Raw genomic sequence first — 12,976 nt, 5'->3', positions numbered from 1 at the left:
TATGAAGTTAATGATGTTGAACTTTATTTTGTCATAAGTTATTAGAGTTGCCAACCGTCCCGTCTGGTATTCAGAGAAAATATTACGCGTTTTCTTATTGAGGTGAAAAGGAACAGTTTGTCCCGTAATTCAAGCTACAATGAAAAGACACAAAGCTGGAGTTATTCTGTGTCTTTGCTGCACAGCTGCCCTCTTCTTCTCTCATTCTCCCCCTCCCTCTCCCCTTTCTACTTCAATCATTAAACTGATCAATTATCAGCTGATCGGCTCTCTTGTTTGTTTATCGCCCACTTTGCGCCAGAAAGAGGAAACCAGCCGATGTCGCGTTAAACAACAGCGGCACGTTTAAGCTTGATCAGCAGTTGTTAGAATTTATTTATATATTAATTTCTAGTATCAGCTGATGTTTGCTGGAGCCACAGCTGCAAAAAAGCTGCTGGTCATGATGTTTGGTTATCTGGTGAGAGGGAAACATGAAGATGAAACAGGAGATGTCCTTACTGAATCATCAGAGCTGAACAGGTGATGGAGAAACAGGTTTACCTTTTAGGTGACATGGATGAGTTGAAGTTATGAACTGTTTCTGAGAGACAGATAACCCCAGGATCCTTTTTTAGGTAGCTGACAGCTGGTAACTGTGCAGGTGTGGATCTAGCAAAGTTTTGCCAGGGGGGGCAGGTAGGGCATTAACAGGGAGAGGTGGGCACAAAGAAATACTTTTCTTTCTTATTCTCATTTAAAATGTCTCGCTTTTAAAAAATAATTATCTGAATCTTACAACAAACGATTGATAGATTGATGCATATATACCATCAAAACAGTGAACATCACTGTCACAACAGCGTTCGTTTTCATTCAAAGGCTTTATGATTTTTCCTATAATGGTGGGCCGGTCTCTAGTCAAAACGCCCGGGCCGATTTTTTGTCCCAGTCCAGCCCTGTATGCAGCTCATCTGCAGTCTGGTGTTACCTACATCTTCCTATTCAGAAGGCAGAATTTCCGAGTTCTGAGTACAATCAAAGCACCACGACTGCAGTTTTTGTGTTGGATGTAAAAGGCGCACATGACGCTGGGCTAGAATCATGGCAGCGGTCAATGACGGTCCAGGCGTGGGATTTCTCTCGTGGAAATATGCACATTATCTTTTCCTTTTCTATTGGTAGGTGGCCACAGTGCACTTGTGGCAAGTAAGCAAGCTAGAAGACTGGCAAAGTTATGGAAGCAACACATTAACAAGAGAATTCTGAGTAAAACCAAAAGTTACTTTCCCTAGTAACTAGTTACTTTGAAAGTAACGAGTAACTTGAAGTAACTGAGTTACTTTTGATAGAAGTAACTAGTAATGTAACTAAGTTACTATTTTAAAGTAACTTACCCAACACTGGTGAAAAGTGGTCCATAAAGTAATGCTACAAAGCGTGTTCATGCAAACATTGTCGGGTCTGCCGTGGTACAATGGGACTTCTGCTCATGAACCTCTGTGCACAGCGTCTGCAGATCTGAATGATGAATGGCAAACGACACTGATTTGCAGCGGCATAGGCACACTTAAAATTTCTTCTGAAATTTTCGCTTTCTAGTTTAACTTGTTATTTTACTTGGATCCTTCATCTCCTAAACTGATGACCCAAAGGCGGATTATAAACCACGATGCTGCTGGAAGGTTATCTGCCATGTTTGACCCTCACATGGCTCGTAGTGACCTCGACCACGTATTTTATCTTTTAATGATCAATGTAAATTGTTGGAAAGCCCACTGATAACATGTTTACATGGCTAAAATGTTATGGCTCATTCATTGATAATATTTTCACCGTAGAAATTGTTATGTCCTATATTATTGAACCCACCATGTCTGTGCTGATGCTCTTTGAACGCACCACATAGGTACTCGAGGCCATGCAGTGGCTGCTAGTCTGTGTTCTCAGTATTTTTTGTCGTGTCAGTTCCAGTTTTAGAGCTCTAAAGTGCAGCTATCATGTTAGGAATATGTTAGGAATAGACAGGAACACTGAGCACACTGAGGTCAAATCTTTATTTTACCACTCGCTGCATTCTTGATGTTCATGAATTCAGCAGGTTCATGATTGTCTGCAGCATTAATCTCATATTTCCATTAAAAGTGTTGAATTTGACTGTTTGATGTTCTTTATGATCTCTGGCACCAGTTCATCTGTAGGCTGAGCTCAGTCCATCCATTTAGTGAAATGATGTTTAAAGGTCTCCTTGTTTCTGTGAGCGTGCACAGATCCTGAAGCAGAAAGCCTGGGTTACAGAGAAATGATCATCACTGTGATGATGCTCATCATCTCTGGTGGATTTGAGGTTTTGTCAAAGCAGCAAAGAAAGCCTGGCTATGTTGGACTGGGTGTGGAAGCAGCTCCCAGTTTGAGTTCAGGAGACAGACACCCTCTCTACTTTACTCGGAATGCTTTCCACTTCCTCCATTGTCTATCGTATTTACATCCCATCAGTCTAATATTGAATGTTATTTTTTCCATCTCTGAGATCTACAATACTAATCCAATCTCGCTGAGTGGGAGGGTCTGGGTGTAACCACTTCTTTGTGATTGCTTTTTTGGTTGCGGCTAGAATTATTTTAACTAGATATAAGTCCTCCTTTATTATCTGTTCTTTTATGTTTCCTAGATACATCACTTGGCAGGTGTTTGGAAGTGCATAACCCAGAATATTATCCATGGTCATTTTAAGGTCTTCTTTTTAATTTTTATGCACTTCCAGAATACATGTGAATGATCTGCTTCTGTTTCTCCACAGTCTCCAACATTTCTGTGGACTTGAGGTCTGTTTGCTTTTAATTTTGGGTGTAATGAAAAAAACGTGTCAAATTTTTCCAGCAAAATTCCCTCCACAACGGCGAATTCGTTGTGCTGTGTTGTATTTCACACATACTGACCCATTCCTTCTCTGTTATAGTTATGGCCAGTTCAGCTTCCCATTTCTTTTTAAGGTAAAAGGTTGTGTCCTGTCTATCTTCTTCTAATGATCTATAGAAAGTGGAAATGGCTTTAAATTGTTTATGTTCATAGCAATTTTTTACTATTCCAACAATACCCAATGATTTTTCAAGCCAGTCAGACTTTATTTGCTTTACGCAATAATCCCTAAGTTCCAGATATCTAAAAAAATCTCTATTTTCCTTTTTGTATTTATTTTTAATTGTTGGAAACTCATTAGTCTTCCATTTTTCATTAGAGTACAAACTGCTGTAATCCCTTTTAACTCCCACCGTTTGAATGTTTGGTCCAATTGTCCCGGCTTAAATTTTTTTATCATGTCTAAACCATCTCAGCAAAAATAATTGTTCTTTTAACTGATGTTTTTCTATTACTGTGTGCCATATGTCTAATGTAAATTTCACAATTTGATTCATTCTACTTTTGTAAGAGGTCATTAATTGTTTGTCAGAGATACACTTGAATTTTGTTTCCCTCAATTTCTTTCTCAATTTCCTTTCATTTCAATTTCAACTTCCTTCCACCGTGCCTCATATTCTGGTCTACACCAACCAACAAGAGGTCTAAGTTGGGCTGCATAAAAGTATTCCCTTAGGTTAGGCAAAGCCATCCCTCCCTTACACTTCGGGAGTTGCAATGTTGTTAGCCTTCTTCTGGGCTTCTTCCCATCACATATAAACCTTGAGATCATCTTGTCCCATACTTTAAATTTTCTTTGAGGTATAGGAAGTGGGAGTGATTGAAACATGTATAGCAATCTTGGGAGAACGTTCATCTTTATTATTTGAATTCTAGATTAAAAGTTTGTAGGTGTTGTTGACCACCGTTCTAGGTCTTTTTTTATGTTACCCTCCACCTGATTGTAGTTTGTGTCCAACATAGCAGATAATGATTTTGTCAAGGTTACGCCCAAATATTTCATGGTATTCAAGTGCCAATTTAATTTATATTCATCTCTAATCTTTTGAGAAGGTGTATACCTGAATGATAAAATTTGTGTTTTGGGTACATTAATTTTGTAGCCCGACAAGTGTTCGAAGGTATGGAATAGTTGCATCAAAGTTGGAAAGCACTTGTCAGGATCTCGTAAGAAAGCAATGACATCGTCAGCAAATAATCCAATAAGATGTTTTTGTCCGTCAAGAGTTACCCCCTCCAGATTTGGATGCTGCCGCACTGATTGCGCTAGTGGCTCAGCATATAAAGCAAAAAGAATTGGTGACAAGACAAAGCCCTGTTTTGTACCTCTATGTAGCCAAATTCTGTCCGTCAGGCTACCATTCACCTTGATTCTGGCTGTAGGTTGATTATAAATTGTCCTTATACATTGTATTGAACTGTCCTTAAACCCAAATTTTTTTCAATACTTCAAATAGGAAGAGCCAACTAACACTATCAAATGCCTTTTCTTGATCTAAACTTATTAACACAGTACTGATATTGGTCTTTTCTGCATTGTCGATAATGTGAAGGATTCTCCTTATATTATCCTGTGCCTGACGTCCCTTAATGAATCCGGTTTGGTCCACTTCTATCAAATCTGGTACAAAGTTTTGAAGTCTTTTGCTAATAATCGAGGCGTACAGTTTGTAATCGTTATTAAGAAGGGAAATGGGTCTATAGTTATTGCAATACTCTTTGTTCTTACCTTCTTTAGGTAAAATTGTGATGACAGACACCCTCTCTACTTTGAAGATCAGCTGCAAACTTTCCTTTTTGATAAAGCTTATAGTTCGAGCTGGATCAGGTGACCCTGAACCATCCCTTAGTTATGCTGCCATAGAGATGGATAACAGACGGATTGTTGTTTTGTGTGTCTGCAGTCTGTCAGGCTGTCTGATCACAGAGGAAGGCTGTACTTCCCTGGCCTCCGCTCTGACCTCCAACCCCTCCCATCTGAGAGAGCTGGACCTGAGCTACAATCATCCAGGTGACTCAGGAATGAAGCTGCTGTCGGCTGGACTGAAGGATCCAGGCTGGAGACTGGACACTCTCAGGTATGGAGAGAATGTCTGATAGAGGAGGAAGAGCTGGAAACATTTCCTGTGTCCTTCACTCACTTCCTGTTTGTTTGCTGCAGATGAGACATGAACAATCACACATGCAGGAATATTTTCAGGGACAGACACACTAATCTAACTGGATAGTACATGGATATTTATGTAGGGGGTCTCCAATGAGTCTGTTTGCAGGAACATTTAGGTCACAGGTGTACCTGAGATAGATGCCAGTGTACCTAATAAAGTGTCAGCCATGTGTATGTTTCCCATGCTGTATGTCCACAGTGATAGTGACAGAAGGATGAAACAAGGCTGTGAATCATTTCAGTCTGTGTGTGTGATAAAGAGGAAGACAGGAGCAGCTAACATTTGGAAATGGAAGGTTAAATAATGACAAACTCTACATTCACGGCTGAATTCACAATAAATCTGTTCTCAAGTGCACATTTAGCTAATGCTAATACTGTTTTCCCTTTGCTTTCTACAACTTGAGCAGCTATTGCTAAGTAGGCCACTTTGCTCTGGAAAGGATTTGTGTGACCATGATGGAAACTCTGATAAGCTAATGCTGCTCAGATAATGCTGTTTATGGGCCCTGTTAGAATCAATATTTCATTCTCATTCTGTTGTTTGAGAACAATATTAACGTCTCACATCATTATAACACAAGAGAAAAGGGTATTAGCGTTAGCTACTAATGCTTATTCACCTCAAATTAGCTTTAGCTGCTAATGGGAGCCTACTTAGCATAAACCCTTCACATCGTTATAATGCAAGGGAAAAGAGTCACTCATGGCAGCCTAATTAGCATTAACTCCTCACTAATATAATGCTAATTTACATCAAATTAGCATTAGCTGCTCATATTGTTATAAGAAAAGAGAAAACGGTATTAGCATTAGCTGCTAATAATTATTCACCCCTAATTATAATAAGCCGCTAAAAGCTGCCTACTTAGCATTAATTCCTCACTTCGTTGTTACCCAACGGAAAAGAGTATTAGTATTAGCTACTATCATTTTTAATAAGTAAGAGAAAACATAGTTAGCATTAGCAGATAAATTAGCATTAGCTAATAACGGCAACCTACTTAGCATTAGCTGCTCATATTGTTAGAAATCAAGAGAATATGGTATAAGCATTAGTTGCTAATGCTTAGTCACCTAAAATTAGCATTAGCCACTAATGGTAGCCTATTTAGCATAAACTTCTTAATGCTAAATAAAGTTAATTAATGCTAAATAGGCTTAAGTGAAATGAAAGTAATGTTAGCTATAGCTGCTGATATTGTTAAAAGGTAAGATAAAACATTGCTAGCAGCAGCGGATAATGCTGACACACATAATAATTAGCATTACCTAATAATGGCAGCCTTCCTAGCATTAGCAGGTCATATTGTTATAATGCAAGGGAAAAGAGTTGGCAAAAACATTGTTAGCATTAGTTGCTAAATTAGCATTAGCTAATGATGGCTACATATCTAGCATTAGCTACTGATATTGATATAAAGCAAGAAAATATGGTATTAGCATTAGCTTTTAATGCTTTTTCATCTAAAATTAGAATTAGCCACTAATGGCGTCCTATTTAGCATTAACTCTTCACATCGCAGAGGAAAAGTTCAAATTGAATAAAAAAGTGTTCACATTAGCTACTCGTATTGTTAAAAAGTAAGAAAAAACATTGGTAGCATAAGCGGATAATGCTAATTCACCTCAAATTAGTATTAGCTAATAACGGCAACCTATTAGCTGGTCACATTGTTATGAAGCAAGAAAATATAGTATTAGCATTAGCTGCCAATTCCTTTTCATCTAAAATTAGCATTAGCCACTAATGGCAGTCTACTTAGTATTAACTGCTCACTAATATAATGCTAATTTACATCAAATTAGCATTAGCTGCTAGCATCAGCCTACCTAGCACTAGCTACAAACATTGTTAAAAGGGAAGGGAAAAGTGTTAGCATTACCCGATAATGCTAAACTCGCATCAAATTAGCATTAGCTTATAACAGCAGCCTTCTTAGCATTAGCTGCTCACATTGTTATAATGCAGAGGGAAAAGAGTTAGCATTAACAGATGAATGCTAATTCACGTCAAATTAGAAAATATAGTATTAGCATTAGCTGCCAATTCCTATTCACCTAAAATTAGCATTACCTGCTAATGGCAATCTACTTAGCATTAACTCCTCACTAATGTAATGCTAGTTCACATCAAATTAGCTTTAGCATTAGCTGATAGCATCAGCCTACCTAGCACTAGCTACTAACATTGTTAAAAGGGAAGAGAAAACTGGTGGTTAGCTGGTAATAATTATTCACCCCTAATTAGAATTAGCTGCTAATGGCAGCATACTTAGCATTAACTCCTCACATCGTTATAATGCAAATGAGGCTAACTTGATTTAAATTAGACTGCTGTTATTAGCTAATGCTATTTAGCAGTAGCTGCTCACATTGTTATAAAGCAAAGGAAAACGATATGAGCATTAGGTTCTAATGCGTATTTGCCTTAAATTAGACGTAGGTGCTAATGGCGGCCTACTTAGCATTAGCAGCTCAGATGTTGTAATGCTAGGGAAAAGAGTGTTAGCATTAGCCGTTCACATTGTTATAAAGTTAAGGAAAATTGTGTTAGCGTTAGCTAATGACATTGTTAAAAAGTAAGTGTTAGCATTAGTGCATAATGCTAATTCACATCAAATTAGCATTAGTTAATAACGGCATCCTATTTAGCATTAGCAGATAATGTCGACCTTGGCCCACTGGAAAAGTTAAGAACTAAAGATTTAGGAATGTAGCTCGATAGCTCTTTCTCATTTGAGAAACAAATAAATTCTGTTATTAAAACCAGCTGTAAGGTTTATATTGTTGATTGTCATTTATGTTTAGAAATATTTACTCATATATGCTTAGAGTTTTATAATCGATTGCATGATGATAGAGGTTTGATCCTTAGTAGTCTGTAAAGACTCTGTGTGCCTTCCAGAGTGCTCTGGCATGCACACACCACTTGGGGCCATGAGAGAGGTCGTACCCTCTCTTACTGATTTATGGTGTAGGACAGGGGTCTCAAACTCATTTAGCTGGGGGCCGCTGCAGGCAGAGTCTGGGTGAGGCTTGGGCCGCATTAGGTTTTCCACAAGAAAGGCATGGTTAAAAAATTCCAATCTTCTCAAATCTCTTTATTTTTATTTTTTTAAACACAAAATATGAAAAATAAATTAACAAATTAAGAATTAATAAGAAAATAAATCATCTGTAATACATAAATAAAATAATAATAAGATATTTTTAGTCAGTGAACTTGTGTGTTTTTTTCAGTCTTCTATACTCTGCTGTAGTTAGATTGAAATGTCTGTATTAACAGTTCTATAACCTTCTTCTGAACATGAATGGAACACTGTAGAAAATGAACTGTTCTTCTGAACATGGCTTCTCTTGCCTACTCCTTGCTGCTGGAGACCTGGCAGCGTTTCCTCTCGCATAGCCGAGCCAGATTCGGCCTGAGGGAGGAAGCAGTTGCGACCCTCAGTATGTCTTGAAGATGATCATCCGTAAGTCTGGACCTGTACTTGGACTTATTGAAGTTCAAAGTGGAGAAGAGCTTTTCGCACAAGTATGTGCTACCAAAAAGGCACATGGTCCGCTTGAACATTCGGGAAAGCCGAGGGAAACTAGGGCTCAATTCTCTCAAAAATTGTCCAAGCTTGTCTGCTTTTCCACTCACCTCCCTGAACTTTGCTTTGAGTTCAGAGTTGCACTGCAGCTCAATGAGCTCCATTTGAAGCACAGAAGGGGAAACTTGCACATCAAAGGAGAAGGGGTCCGCAAAAATTTGAAAGGTGGCTCTGTGTGTCTTGAAGTCAGCAAATCTGTGATCAAATTCCTCCTGTAGCCTCAAAATGACATCAACATACTTGTCAGCACTGAATGGTGTGCCTGCATCCACGAGTGCCTTGCATGCTGGGAAATGGCAAAGGTTTGTCTGAGAGAGCTGAGCTTTCCAGAGCGCAAGTTTTGTGGAGAATGCTCTCACGTTGTCATAGGCAGCACTGACAAGTTGCCCCTGGCCTTGTAACGTCTTGTTCAGTACATTAAGCTCATGTGTTATATCAACAAGAAAAGCTAAGTCCATGAGCCATTTGGGATCAGTTAGCACAGGAACACTAACTCCATCCTTCTCCATGAAGGCTTCACTTCTGCTCTCAACTCAAAAAGTCTCTTTAATACATTTCCCCTGCTGAGCCAACGTACCTCAGTGAAGTCGAGCACATCCCCATATTCTGACTCCATTTCCTCTAAAAAAGCACAGAACCTTCGTGCTTTAAGCCCCTGGATCTGATTTGGTTGATGCATTTCACAACAATAGACATCACATTGTCAAACTTCAGGCATTTGCTGCAAAGGACCTGCTGATGGATAATGCAGTGCAGAGCAATGGCCTCCTCCACGCCTTCCTCTTCCAGTTTTTTTTGAACAAGTGCCACCAGTCCATTTTTCCTCCCTGTCATTGATGGCGCTCCATCTGTTGTTATTCCAACAAACCTCTTCCATGGCAAACCACATTCTCAATGGCATCACACAGCTTGTAAATATCTGCTGAGCGGTGGTCTGGCCATGCATTGGAATTACTGTGAGCAGCTCCTCCATCACTTCAAAACTGTCATCAACACCACGGACATACATTGGGAGCTGGGCAGTGTCGGTGATGTCTGTGGTCTCATCAAGAGCGACTGAGTATACACTGAAACATTTGCTTTCTCACACAGTTGGTCATAAATGTCACTTGACAGGTCAGAAATGCGATCTGCTGCGGTGTTGGCAGAAAGGCTGATGTTGCTAAACTGACCTTTCTTTCCCGGACAGACTATATTTGCAGCCTGCAATATGCACTTTTAGACAAATTCACCTTCTGTGAATGGCTTCCCTGCTTTAGCAATCATCTCACTAACCACGTGGCTTCGACTGCTGCATTATTCTCTTTGGTTGCTTTCTTGAAGAAATCTTGCTGCCTCAGTAGATCTGTTTTAAGACTGGCAACCCGGTTCGCTCTCTCATCTCCCTGGTATTTTGCATCCACCTCTGGTTAAGTATAAGAGCCCTTTGTTAGGGGGACCACTGGACTCTTAGCACCAGCTTTGGGGTCACAGGGTCACATCTGGAACACACACACACACACACACACACACACACACACACACACACACACACACATACGTACACTATGCACAGACTGGTACTCTTTGTTCATACCTGTGTAAGACGTCATATGTTAATGAACTTATGCATATTCATGTAACCTCAATAAAGAGCAGTGTTACGAGGGAGCAGACGAGAGCGACTGAGGTCAAGTGAAGGAACGGCGCTGTCACAGTTCTCTCCCTCATGAATTGTCTGGTTCCAGCGGTGGGTCTGTGCTAGACGACCCATCACCAGCTTTTTCCAGCTTTTTCCACTGGTTACCAGTACGTGGTAGAATCCACTTCCAGATCTGGTTGTTTGTCTTTAAATCTCTGAATGGATTGGCTCCATCTTATCTCTCTTTAACAAAATAATCCAAGTCGAGCCCTCAGGTCTGCAGATAAGTAGCTTCTGACCAGAACTAGACGTGAAAACAGAGGTGAGCTTTATCGATCGCTGCAGCCAAACTCTGGAACAGTCGCCCTTCACATCAGGTCGTCACCAACGCTCGACATTTTTAAAACCCGGTTGGAAACACATTTGTACTCTGTAGCTTTCAATTCTGACGAGTCTTTATAGTAATTACTGTGTATGTTTCCTATTTTCTCTCTACTCTGTGCAGCACTTTGGCTCAAGCTGTTTTTAAATGTGCTGATAAATAAATGTAGATTTCTTTGAATAAAACAGTGGAGCCGAGCTTTGAGCTCAGTGTGTAACAGTGTGTGTATGAGAGCCATGTAATGTCCATGTGTGCATGCTGACTGTGCTGCTCTGACCCCCCTCCTCCTTTCAGGGTGGAGCCTGCTGGAGTCCGATGGTTGAGACCAGGTCTGAGGAAGTGTAAGTGTGTTTTAATGGGATTCATGAAAACAAAGCAGCACACATTCAACCATCTTCATCATGTCAGGAGTCATCATCAAAGTGTCAATCAATGAACAGATGATGGATCAATAACTGCAGCTGGATTGTGTTTGTTCTCTCCATCAGATTCCTGTCAACTCACAATCGACACAAACACAGTGAACACAAACCTCCAACTGTCTGACAACAACAGGAAGGTGACACATGTGGAGGAGGTTCAGTCATATCCTGATCATCCAGACAGATTTGATGATTATCAGCTGCTGTGTAGAAATGGTCTGACTGGTCGCTGTTACTGGGAGGTCGAGTGGAGAGGAGACGTTTATATATCAGTGAGTTACAGAAGCATCAGAAGGAAAGGAAACAGTGATGACTGTGTGTTTGGATGGAATGATCAGTCCTGGAGTCTGTGCTGCTCTGAAGATGGTCCTTGTTCTGTCAGGCACAATGAGACAGAAACATCCATCTCCTCCTCCTCCTCCTCCTCCTCTGTCTCTAACAGAGCAGCAGTGTATGTGGACTGTCCTGCTGGCACTCTGTCCTTCTACAGAGTCTCCTCTGACACTCTGATCCACCTCCACACCTTCAACACCACATTCACTCAAACTCTTTATCCTGGGTTTTGGTGCTTGTATCCTGGTTGCTCAGTGTCCCTGTGCTGAGTGGGGTGTAAAGAGTGTCTCCTGTTACAGAAACACTCTGACTGTTGAACAGATAGTTCAGTCTGTACATGTCTGTCTCTTTCACTCTCAAACACGTTTTCAGATTCATGGATTCAATCAGTTGATGTTTGAAACTCTTCTAAATGATTCCTTGTAAACTTCTTCCTCTTCAGTCCCAAACAAACAGGAAGTGATGTCACATGTGTTCCTGTCCACACAGCAGAATGAGTCTATTGCTGACAGTGATGTACAAACAGAGTGAGCATTTCTGAGGCCCAAAATAAACTGAGTAGTTCACTGAATGAACAATGGACTGTGAGCTCAGTTCCTTCATCATTAGTATGGATTATATATGTATATGTATTATATTAGTATCATATATATCAGGTGCTGCTGCTGCTGGTTTCAGTCATTGTGCAAATGTGCTGTTTGTAAGGTTGTAAAGCTGCAGTCAGCTGAGACTGAAGAAGTCACCTGATCAGTGAGCAAACGTTTGTGAAAACGTCCAGATGAACAGAATCAACCTTTTGGGATCAGCCAGCAATGCAGCATCATTGTTGTTCAGGTTCAGAGGTTTGCAGGAATGAACTGATGACCAGAAACAGCTGCAAATTCCAATAAAATACCAGCTGGAGTTCAGCTGCATTTGAAGAAGTCAAAGAAAAGTAAGGATGGCAAAGGGCGATGTTTTCTTCCAAAGAACTGAAAACATGGTCGATCGCCTCATTAGAAGAATAATCTGGACATTTGTGAGGAACTCTAACCAAGAAAGCAACACAAGAAAGCAACGTCAAACAGATCCAACAGACAGTTTCCATGACTGGAAGTGTTGAGTGTAAAAATGCTACATTGCATTATTGCATCCTCTCACCACAGGAGGTGCTGTTGGCACCACTGATTGCTGATCAGCTGTTCTCTGATGATCTGATTGATACTGTGAATAACGGGACTCACTGAACTCTGTGACACAGTGAAGATTACAGAGTTTAACTTCAACATCTGACTGACGTCACACAGACAGAAGGATGAACCAGTGAGGCACAGAACACAGTTACTGGAGATACTGGATCAGCTCCATGTGAACCTCTGATGGAGAAGCTGCTGAGCCAGAGAAACATCAGGACATGACAGGCAGCTGCACTTATCTAACAACATGTAGCAGAGCTGATCTATGTTAGAGGATCTATCACAGCAGCTGAAGCCAAAGTCCAACACTGGATAGCAGCTGAGCCTGTGCTGAGTGTAGTGTTACAGGAAAAGGGCAGAAACACTGACACTGGTAGCT

At 40.4% G+C, this 12,976-nt stretch overlaps 1 protein-coding gene across 3 annotated transcripts in view; it reads left to right on the top strand.

The window, feature by feature from the left end:
- LOC146490469 (protein NLRC3-like) overlaps positions 1–12,976 on the top strand; it is a 55,933-nt gene that overhangs the window by 17,792 nt on the left and 25,165 nt on the right. For 2 of the 3 annotated variants that reach the window (XM_085153184.1, XM_085153185.1), the window contains 3 exons: positions 4,803–4,976; positions 10,962–11,008; positions 11,156–12,944. In XM_085153184.1, coding sequence (XP_085009310.1) covers positions 4,803–4,976; positions 10,962–11,008; positions 11,156–11,691 — 757 coding nt within the window. In that variant the 3' untranslated portion in view covers positions 11,692–12,944. Of the gene's footprint in view, positions 1–4,802; positions 4,977–10,961; positions 11,009–11,155; positions 12,945–12,976 lie in introns of those variants that run through there. The other variant, XM_085153186.1, reaches the window with a different exon arrangement.

The sequence above is a fragment of the Neolamprologus multifasciatus genome, unplaced genomic scaffold (genome assembly GCF_963576455.1).
Source record: "Neolamprologus multifasciatus unplaced genomic scaffold, fNeoMul1.2 chr03_unloc_2, whole genome shotgun sequence".
NCBI classification, from domain to species: domain Eukaryota; kingdom Metazoa; phylum Chordata; class Actinopteri; order Cichliformes; family Cichlidae; genus Neolamprologus; species Neolamprologus multifasciatus.
The sequence above is the reverse complement of the archived record's forward strand: the minus strand, read 5'-3'. Positions and strand labels throughout refer to the sequence as shown.